Source organism: Stegastes partitus, unplaced genomic scaffold, assembly GCF_000690725.1.
Source record: "Stegastes partitus isolate 25-593 unplaced genomic scaffold, Stegastes_partitus-1.0.2 Scaffold1443, whole genome shotgun sequence".
Taxonomy (NCBI): Eukaryota; Metazoa; Chordata; class Actinopteri; family Pomacentridae; genus Stegastes; species Stegastes partitus.
In genome coordinates this window covers 127,749-138,698 of record NW_007579174.1, presented here as the reverse complement: position 1 = coordinate 138,698, position 10,950 = coordinate 127,749, and the positions used below count along the sequence as shown (strand labels likewise).

General features: G+C 39.9%; 2 protein-coding genes across 2 annotated transcripts in view; both read right to left on the bottom strand.

Moving 5' to 3' along the window:
- Positions 1–10,950, bottom strand: part of LOC103370565 (myosin-4-like) — a 49,757-nt gene that overhangs the window by 10,459 nt on the left and 28,348 nt on the right. The window lies entirely within an intron of this gene.
- On the bottom strand, positions 28–1,821 carry LOC103370561 (myosin heavy chain, fast skeletal muscle-like). Its single transcript, XM_008299659.1, has 10 exons — positions 1,797–1,821; positions 1,441–1,661; positions 1,118–1,261; positions 874–1,030; positions 758–785; positions 569–674; positions 399–491; positions 251–314; positions 101–118; positions 28–50 (listed from the first exon to the last, which is right to left on the bottom strand). The coding sequence occupies exons 2-10, from the start codon at positions 1,642–1,644 to the stop codon at positions 28–30; spliced, it is 837 nt and encodes a 278-aa protein (XP_008297881.1). The 5' UTR covers positions 1,645–1,661; positions 1,797–1,821.

The following is a 10,950-nucleotide window of genomic DNA, read 5'->3' as shown; positions in this document are numbered from 1 at the left end:
TAATAATGTAGTAACATACCCAGGAGCTCAGGCTTGTGTCCAGTCATCAGCTGATAGAAGATATGGTAGCTCCTCTCAGCAGACAACTGGAAGGTGACACGGGACTTCTCCAGCAGATCTATGTTTAATACATCAGTGTCAGTCAAGAGTATAATTTATTCATGACATCACACAATCGCAAAAAAATAGCATCATACTGACATTTAAATTCAAATACATGCGACTGAACAAAATATAGAAAACTACTTACATGTTTCAATATCTGCTGAGGCCAGTTTGCCACTGGTTCCAAAGTGAATTCTGATGAATTTACCCTAAGCATATCAAAATTAAGTTAGAAGGGTCTTGATAAGCAGCCCAAAAAGCTTGTGTTTATTCTTCGTCCTTTCAACACTTACGAAACGAGAGGAGTTGTCATTCCTCACAGTCTTGGCATTACCATAGGCCTCCAGCAGAGGGTTGGCTGCAATAATCTGGTCCTCAAGGGAGCCCTACACAGAAACATTATGAGGTTGTGTAAAAACAGCAACAATTAACTGTGGCAATGATGTTTAGCACTATGTTTTACCTGGATTTTTCCTGTTTCTGCTTTCTTAGCTCCAGCCACTGCAATTGTTGCAAAGTACTGGATGACACGCTTGGTGTTGACAGTTTTTCCTGCACCAGATTCTCCGCTGGGGATTAAAAGGATCATCTTTACTTAGCGATAAAATTATGAAATTCCTAGTCTATTCTTCCTGACATGTTTTATACTCACGTAATGAGGATAGACTGGTTCTCACGATCTAAAACACAAGTGTACAAGTTAAACTTGCATTTGCTACTTATTTCTTTGCCTCATCCACCTAAATTCTGTTGTAATTCTTATCTTACCAGTGAGCATGAACTGATAGGCATTGTCAGAGATGGAGAAGATGTGGGGTGGAGCCTCAATCCTCTTCTTGCCTCTGTATGCCCCAACAACCTGAGCATCGTACACAGGAAGCCACTTGTAGGGATTCACGACGACGCAGAACAGGCCGGAGTAGGTCTGCAGTATGAAAGAGAGAAACATTATCAGATTTGATGCACAGGCTTTACAGATAGAAGCAAACTATATGATCAGATTGAAACGTACGTAGATCATCCATGATGCAAAACGCTCTTTGAGGTTATACAGCACAGCAGGCTCGTTGAGGTGGGTCATCATGGCCATGTCCTCAATCTTGTCAAACTTTGGAGGATTCATGGGATGGATGTCCTCCTCCTTTACAGTGAGAGTCTGAATAGGAAAAAAACAATTAAACATATATTTTGATTATACATTACATAGATATGTCATCATACTATAGTTCAATGACATTAATAAGATAAAATAAATCTTTATTAATACCAAAGGAACTTCTTGAATAATCTCAGTCTATTTTGTTGCAAGTTTAATCAAAGCAGTTTTCTCCTTACCTTTCCTGTAACTGTGTCAACCGTGGCTTTGCCGCCCTCTCTTTTGACTAGTTTACCCTTGAGGTACATCTCATCATTATCAGCCACAAAGAAAGCTGTCTTGGCATCAAATGGAGCAGTCTGGGCCTCAATCCTCTCCTTCTCTGGCTTCCGGAGGTAGATGGCTGCAGGCCCATAGGCCTCCATCTCCGCGTCCGTGCTCATGATGGCACTTTAGATGGCTGAAAATAGGAGGTCATACTGGCTGAATTTCTCTTGCATTGTTTATAATAAATATTAACATGCTGTTGGTAGGCTTATTGGGTGAGATGTGTTTTGAAATTGGGGACATCACAAAAAACAAAACTATAATTTACCCCCTTTGGTCCCAGCAGAAGATGGAATATAGTCAGGTATGTTGCTTTGATCCTATAAATTGTCAAGCATGATTACAATAATTATTGAGGTTTCTGTTCGTTTCAAAATATGGGCATTTACAAGAAAAAACCAAACATGTTTCTTTGCAACATGAATAGACTATTAAATTAGGTAAATAATCCTTTTTGCATACATACACAGGAACAATTAATTAGTGCTTCCCAATAGAAAACAAACTAAAGCTAATGTGCTTACCTGAGCTGGAAACCTACCAGTCATTGTCAGAGTCCTAAGCTGTCTCTTTTATAGAGGGAGGACTGTCTCCTCAGTAGGTGTGCCCTGCTCAGTTTGGTCATGTATTCTTGTCATGTTGTCGCTAATCCTGTGACATTGACATTTACGGTGATTATACTCCCTTGTAAGCACGTTTGTAACTGCAGGTATTTTTTCCCTCGGGTCCAAACTGAATAGTCAAAGGCACAATGCTGCTTAAAGCATTTTAAAATTCAATGAGGACACAATCATTTTTTTTGCCTAATGTTACACATATCTTAGATTGTCTTAGATATTCATTATACATCTGTAATGGATATGCATACACAAATGTATAAAAGAGCAGCACTGATATTGCTGTTATTGTTAAATTAGAGATATTCTATTAATCTCTATTAATACAGGGCAATGTTTGGTATTGAACAGAAACACAAGATTCCTTTTTTAAAATTTATTCTTAAGCATATAGCTTGCTTTGTTTGTCTGAGTAACTTTGTGCTTTAAAAGCTGTAGATAAATTAAGAAATTCAAGCTTCAATTACATTTGTTGGTTTTGGAGAAGCACTGCAATGTCCCTGGGGCACAGTTGCAGTTCACACTTCAGATTTGGTAGACCAGTAAAACAGGGTCAGACATTCTGTTTGTAGCCATAGATTTAAAAAGATTTTAGCATCAGTCTAATGGCGTATTTTATTTGCAGTCCTAAAATATTTCCTTATTATTTTAAATTTTTATCTTTTATTTTATCATATCACCATACAGTTGTAGGTCACCAGATATGTCCAACAGTAATCTGTAGAACATTTTTTGGGAATCTGTTGAGCACGGACTCCACATGTTTGTCCCCTGGGAAATAAATGCATTTTTATATATAACACACACACACACACACACACACACACACATATATATATGTATATATATGCCACTTCATTAACATACATGTCTGTCATCTATATGTGTTGATGATAAATACAAATTCCCTGATGCTTTTCAGTGTAAGTAATCATCTTACTGGACGATATCATGGCACAGGCTGTGGTTTTGGAGAAGCATGTAAATGTCATTGGTATACAGTTGCAGGACAGGCACACATCTCAGATGTCTGAAATAAAATTGAGGCTGAGCACCATTCCATAAAAGCTGAGGAGAGATTACATATCATCTTGGAATGGAGTGGATGAACAGTTGCCATCTAGGCTGGGATAAGACCCAAAATAAGTCCTGCGCCAATAAACAAGATGCTAGAGATGCCAGAACTGTAATAGTACCATGAATGAAAACTGTATCCAGGATTAGAGTTAGTTAAAATATGAATATATAATAAACAAAGACAAATAAACATGTGCTTATATTTTTCTTCTTTAGAAGAACCCTCTGATATATTTTTAAACTAGATTGCTGAGTGTCCTGTTGCCTTTTTATATTTGCTTAACCTTCTTTCTTCAAAAAAAGATGACCTTGAGGAATGTCACCCATGTGACCTCGATAGGTAGGTGGGCTACTGTGCAAACATGTGGTGCACACATGCTATTCGAGTAAGGTCAAAAGGCTTCAGTTTTTTCAGTCAACCTGAGTAGCATGTGTCCAACATACTATTCAAGTAAGGTCGAAGGTCTTCATCGTTTTTTTAGACAACTTGTTTGAGCAAAGCCTTGTTGTGCTTAAATACATCCAAGCTATTTTTGCACAACAGTGGGAGATAATTACACACACACACACACATATATATGGTTAATTTTTATCTACAGCTGGAGGTTTGTTACAAATGGTATGTATAGCTATGCATAGCTATGCACTGGACTACTTTGAATACACAGGGACCATTGTGTCTCATCTCTGGTGACACAATGCAACAGCTGTTGCAAATTATATTAAACCTCTTCAGAAGTCACCTTTAACAGTGAAATCCCAACTTAAATTTGTCATCACAGTTGTCTGAAAGGAAACATCTATGAAACACTGATGATGTGGTTCTTCTTGGTGTTGTCTATAAAAAATAGAATTTACTATAATTCTGTGATTGAAAATATTGAGCTGATTAAGGTTAATAAATTCTGTTTACACATTTTGAAACACAGATTATAACTGAATACACTCAAACAGATTCAGATCCACATTTTCAGTGTACATATGAGCATTTTTTTTTCTTTTTTTTTTTTTTAAGTGTAATGAGTAAACACTTACATGTATCTTTCATTAATTCATGAGGTATTTCTGTGATTGTTTACTGCATACTTCAGTTTAAACTTGCATATTTAGGTTATAGTGCAACTAGGTGGAACGTCTTTTTTAGAAGGTGAAGATGGTTGCAAGTGGGGACAGATTGTCCCGACTGACCTTCTCCTTTGTATGGCCTTGTGTCTGTAGATGCTTATAGACGAGCCTCCTCCCTAAGCCCTTAAACTGAGATAACAATGCCAAGCATGTCTGGCAAGGAGGAGCCTGAGAAGGTTTAAAAGAGTGCTAGATTGTTCCGTGACAGGGTAGTGTGTCACTGAGATAACCAAACGTGGTGTGGTTGAAGCTCTCTCTGTTTTTCGTTGTGTGTTTTAGTTTTCCTTGTTACATGCTTTCAGAATAAAGGACACTGACAGAGCAGGGGGGATCTACCATGTGCTCACTTTATAGGACTGAGGTTTGAGGTGATATATAACTAGGAACCTAACAAATCAGTGTAACATTAAATGCAGTCATTTGTGAAGAGGTGGGAAAAAGAAAGTTGGAGAAGGTGAGCCTAACTATAAAGCTTACTGTATACACTTGAAAATATTTTTGCACAAGATTACTGAGAAGCTAATTCTAATTAGCATGCTGAAATAAGCCTATTATATAAAATAATCTTAATTGTAGTGCTTTGATTCATGTTCTTGTTATTCTACTCTACTGTGATAGCACGCAGGCACTGTGGGTTTTGATATGCTTGTGAACTAAGCAGTGTTTGACTCCTTGTAGACACTTGAATCAGGCCAGTGTTTGATATTAATGTAATCAATGAAAATGCCTTAACAACTGTGCTTTAATGAGGCATGAATGAAATAACACTGATATGTAGTTACTTCCTTTACAATTTAAGCATATAATTACGGCATGCTAAATCAGTCCATCTTTCATTAAATACATACTGACATCTATGTTAAATAAAGGGACCAAAGCTTGAGTCTGTCATATGATACTACCAGTGTCTTTCTAAACAAAGGAAACTGTCCTTACGTCAAATGTCTTGGCGGCCACTCCCCTGCAGTTGTCTATATGCGCCGCAATGCCCAACTCCTAAAAATATCTTGGCACACAGATGGACAATCAGTTAGCGTGCAGTGTTCACATAAATAGCATCTTCCCCAAGGTCCAGCAACACCTGTGTTTCCTGTGGCGCCGCAAATGCAAGAGCCCCTTTAACTGCTGATAATCATTCCTTCCTGGTTGCAGAGCCTGCTGTACATCGTGTATAGTTACATCCATGTCCTTCACATTCGGATTCTCTGTTATGGCGCTCACCCTAGTTTTGCCACATAAGTAAATAAAGCAATAGTAAAATAATAGGGACGATTGTACTAGTTATCTGTGCAATAAAAGTCAATAAAAACCTATATTTTAATAACTAGTTTTGTGCCTCTGTAAACAATCCTATTTTAGATTTCTGAACAGATAACCTAAATCTGGGGCTTAAGTTATTTCAGTTAAACTGTGCTGGCTCAATACACTGAGCATGTCTTGGGAAGAAAAAAAGAAATAAAGCAACAGTACAGTCAAGAGTTCTTTAATTAATATGTAAACATCACAACAGATTTTCATATTTTATGAACTCTGTTAGGTGATCCATCAGATGTTGTCTCCTACTCAGCAGCATCAGACTGGAATGAAGATTAGAAAAATAAGATTATTGGTAATGTTTGTACAGTGACAATCTCTAAATCACACAGCAACACGATTACCAGTAGCGGCCTGTAAGACCTTTTTTATATCAAAAATATCAGTCAGCACTGTGTTTACCAATGAGCTCTGTTGGCAACCAGTACTAGTTATAAATTTAGAGTGCGATTAGGATTCCTATTAATTTATTCTGACTGTCACATCGCTGAACTCTCAGAGCATTGAGCACTCTAGCCAACAAGTAGCCGCAGGAGAGTACTTGAATTCCTACAATGGTTTTCAGCTTATATTAAGCCAATTGTCATTCCACAACAGTGAGTGTCTCACTGTTACAAGTCTCACTGATTCACTGTTAAGTCCGAACATAATCTCGAACAGAAACTTGTTAGTGGTTCCAGCTGAGTTAGCTTTACTACAGACTGTTCCACATTGCATAGCCCTATTCTACTACTACTACTACTACTACTACTACTAATAATAATAATAATAGTAATAATAATGATAATAAGATTATTGAAGATATTATTAGTCTTAAATCATTTGGCCATTAGCTTAAGTATTTGTAACATTGTAATGTTATGATTGTCAACCAACCAAAAGAACCATTACCTTTCCAACATCCCGGCTCTTGGCTCTCAGCTTGTTCACCTGGGACTCAGCGATGTCAGCGCGCTCCTGAGCTTCCTCCAGCTCATGCTGAACCTTTCTGAGCCTGGACATGTGGGTGTTGGCCTGCTCCTCCTATGAAGGATGCAGGGTTATACTGACACAGTTGCGAGACAAGACTGAATTCATTAAAAATAATATGTCACAGAAGGCGTCTAACTTACAGCCTCCTCAGCTTGTCTCTTGTAACCCTTCACTTTGAGCTGAAGCTTGTCCACCAGATCCTGAAGTCTGTTCACATTCTTCTTGTCCTCCTCAGTCTACACACATAATTATTAGGTTATGGAGAGTTAAAACAGGATCAAGGACTTATTATGGTAGTTTGTAATGAAAGTACAGTTACCTGGTAGGTCAGCTCCTTCACTCTCCTCTCATATTTGCGCACTCCTTTGACAGCATCAGCTCCACGTCTCTGCTCAGCTTCAACTTCAGATTCAAGCTCGCGCACCTGTAAGGTGAGGATAAATGGTCTAAATTTTGTATAAGGATTTGAATACAGACAAAAGAAAAGCAGGGTTTAAAAGATACACTTAGTATTATTTTTGTGTCTTTTAGGATTTATACAGAGTTCATACCCTGGACTCCAGTTTCTGGAGCTGCTTCTTGCCACCCTTCATGGCCAGGTTCTCAGCCTCATCCAGACGGTGCTGCAGGTCCTTGACTGTGACCTCCAGGTTCTTCTTCATCCTCTCCAGGTGAGCGCTGGTGTCCTGCTCCTTCTTCAGCTCCTCAGCCATCATGGCAGCCTGAAATGTTTAAATGTTGTCTGTGTAATTCATGATCTATAATAGACTTGACAGTATCACTACATGAAAGTAGCCATAGGGATAAATACACAGACGAGTTATAGATATAATCTCACATCAGTGATAGCCTTTTTGGCTTTCTCTTCAGCATTTCTTGATTCCTGAACAGCATCATCCACCTCACCCTGGACCTGGACAAGGTCAGACTCCAGCTTCTTCTTGGTGTTCAGAAGGCTGCTGTTCTGAATGTTCAAGAAAATCATGCAATATAAATAGACTTTTAAAATAAAATATATAATGTAATTTTAAAAACAATTTCTTGTGAATAAATATAATCCAACCTGAGAGTGAAGCAGGCCGACACGCTCACTAGCATCAACCAGCTCCTGCTCAGCCACTTTGCGTCCTCTCTCAGTCTGTTCCAGAGCAGCTCTCAGCTCCTCAATCTCAGCCAACATCAGACCATTTCTGCGCTCCACCATGGCAACCTGTTCCTTCATGTCTTCCTGTCCTCTGACGGCATCATCAAGGTGCAGTTGGGCATCCTGGTGTTGAAAAAAGAGTTGATCCTAATTTCTTTACTCTGAAACATTTTTTGTTGTAAATTCAGCAATCATACAAAAGTCACCTTGAGCTGTCCCTGGACGTTCCTCAGTTGTTTCTGGGCCTCAGCAGCCTGCCTGTTGGCATGGCTCAGCTGAATCTCCATCTCATTCAGGTCTCCCTCCATCTTCTTCTTGACTCTCAGGGCATCATTCCTGCTCCTGACCTCGGAATCAAGATTGCTCTGCATGGAGTCAATCACCCTCTGGCTGTTCCTCTTGATCTGCTCCATCTCCTCGTCCTTCTCTGCCAGCTTCCTGTCAACCTCACCTTTGACCTGGTTCAGCTCAAGCTGAACACGGAGAATCTTGGCCTCTTCATGCTCCAGGGTGCCCTTTGGATAGTTTAAACAATTGTTATAAAAAATCACCTTAAATAACTCTGAATGGTCCTGGCATTTGATTGGATTTAATTCAGTGAATAAAAATACATTTTAAAAATGCATTACCTCAGCTTCCTCTAAAGCTGTCTGAATTTCAGACTTCTCAGTCTCCACAGTCTTCTTGGCTTTTTCCAGCTCATGGATGCTCTTTCCAGTCTCACCAATCTGCTCAGTCAGATCAGAGATCTCCTCTACAGGAAAACAATGCCAAACAATTCAATGTACACTTCTTGGAACAAGTGTATATCAGTATTAGAGCTGGTATGTTATTAGCAGTAGTAGTACACGTAAAATGAAAATATACTTAATAGGTGTCAAAGGAGAAAAGTGGGATGATTTTGCCTGTAAAAGTTCAAGTTCAAAATTTTTAAATGATTATTATTTTGTATGTTTTTTTTTGTTTGTTTGTTGTTTTAAATCAGAGGTCCAGGTCATCATTCAGGCTTGTGAGCTTAAATTGCAAAGGTCAGAGAATAATCCAATTTAAAGTTTTAATTTTAGGGAGATTGACATACGCTGCAGGTTCTTGTTCTCTCTCTTCATGGTCTCCAGGTGATCCAGAGCCTCCTCATAGGAGTTCTTCATCTTGAACAGCTCAGTGCTGAGAGAACGAGCCTCCTTCTGGGCTCCCTCCAGCTCTGCCTGGCCCTCCTCATACTTTTGCTTCCATTCTGAAAGGACCTGGAAATATATAGAAAGTTAATATTTTTTCTGGAAATGGTGTGTTCTTTTGTTGAACCTGGTTTTCTATTTTACAGCAAGCACTTGCCTTGTCAAAGTTCCTCTGCTTCTTGTCAAGGTTGGCAGCCAGAGCGTTAGCTCTCTCCACATCAATCATGAGGTCCTCCACCTCACCCTGCAGTCTCTGCTTGGTCTTCTCCAAAGAGGCACACTTGGAGTTCACAGCCTCAATGGATTCCTCAGCCTCCTGCAGGCGCTGGGCAAGCTTTTTCCTGTGGTGAACAAAGAGTTAGCTTTGCTTACACAGTAATACCGTCACAAAAACAACGATGAGCACAAAACAAACAGATTAAAGTGGATATTTATCTGTTATGAAAAAGAAGGTTTTATTTACTTGGACTCCTCCAGCTCCTCAGTGCGCTGGATGGCATCAGTCTCATATTTGCTTCTCCACTGAGCCACCTCACTGTTGGCCTTGGACATTCCTCTCTGCAGCTCAGCCTTGGCCTCCTGCTCCTCCTCAAACTGCTCTCTGAGCAGATCACAGTCATGGCGGGCTGACTGAACACCATGAGCCAGGGCATTCTTCGCCTAAAAGATAGCGTTAGAAAAATGAAATGTCAACAGCAGATTTTGCTAATCATGTTCATTGTCATCACCCCTGAATTTAGTTTTTATTTCTGCCTTCTTGGAATGAGGCATTTGTTTTATTTTGACAGATATTGCTAATTTGTTTTGAAATATATACCTTCACTTCCTCCTCAACGTGCCTCTTAAGCTCCTCAATCTGCTGGGTGAAGGCCTGCTTGCCCCTGGTCAGCTGGGAAACAAGCGCTTCTTTCTCTTCAATCTGGCGAGAGTACTCACCTGCATTGAAACACACATATTAATCCTGGGTTTTTTAAGCATCACCTACAGATTGGCTTTAATTGTAAGTCACCCACCATTCTCTGTCTGAAGTCTTGCCCTCTGTGCATTGACGTCATTCAGTTGACGAACATTCTCATCATTTTTGGACTTGAGCTCACTCAGCTGGTCCTCCAGAGTTCTGCACATTTTCTCCAAGTTGCTCTGTGACCAATTAAAGTTAATAGTTTAAAGTTAATGATACACTCTGAGTCTTTTTTGTTGTTGTTGATGTTGCAAAATTTGCTAAAGTTTCCTCTTGATGTGAAGTATTGCCACATGACTTGTGTCATTGGAAGTTGTCTTTGTCACATATACATACACATATGTTTGTCATATGTCCCATTGTATGAACTCCAGATGTTACAGCATGTGTATACTTCCTAAAACATTTGGGACAGATTCTTCAGTTTGCGACAAGAAACAAGCCTAAACGAATGGCCCTGGGCTATGTGGTGATTTTGGCATAGTGACATCTCTGTGTTAAAACATTTATGATCTCTTACCTTTGATTTGGCAACAGCCTCCATGTTGCTGGAGAGGTCATCAATCTCCATCTTGAATTCGCTCTTCTCCTTCTCCAGCTTCTGCTTGACCCTCTGGAGGTTGTCGATCTGCTCTCCCAGCTCTGCAACACTGTCAGCCTGCTTCTTGCGGAGAGCTGATGCAGTAGATTCGTGCTGCAGGGTTGACTCTTCCAGGTCACGACGCAGCTTCTGGAACTCAGCCTCCCGCTTCTTGTTCATCTCAATCTGAGCAGCTGTTGCTCCACCAGCCTCCTCGAGCCTCTCACTGATCTCCTCAAGCTCCCTGGAGAGATCAGCTCTCTGCTTCTCTACCTTAGCCCGAGCAGCTCTCTCAGCCTCAATCTCCTCTTCCAGCTCCTCAATGCGAGCCTAGAGTTGATGATAGGAACACCAAGAAAACTTAGTGACTTCAACATGTTGTTTTAGAGTCTCTGATTTTCATGAACAGGTCAAATAACGTTACCTGGAGTTCCTTGATCTTCTTCTGAAGCTGAGC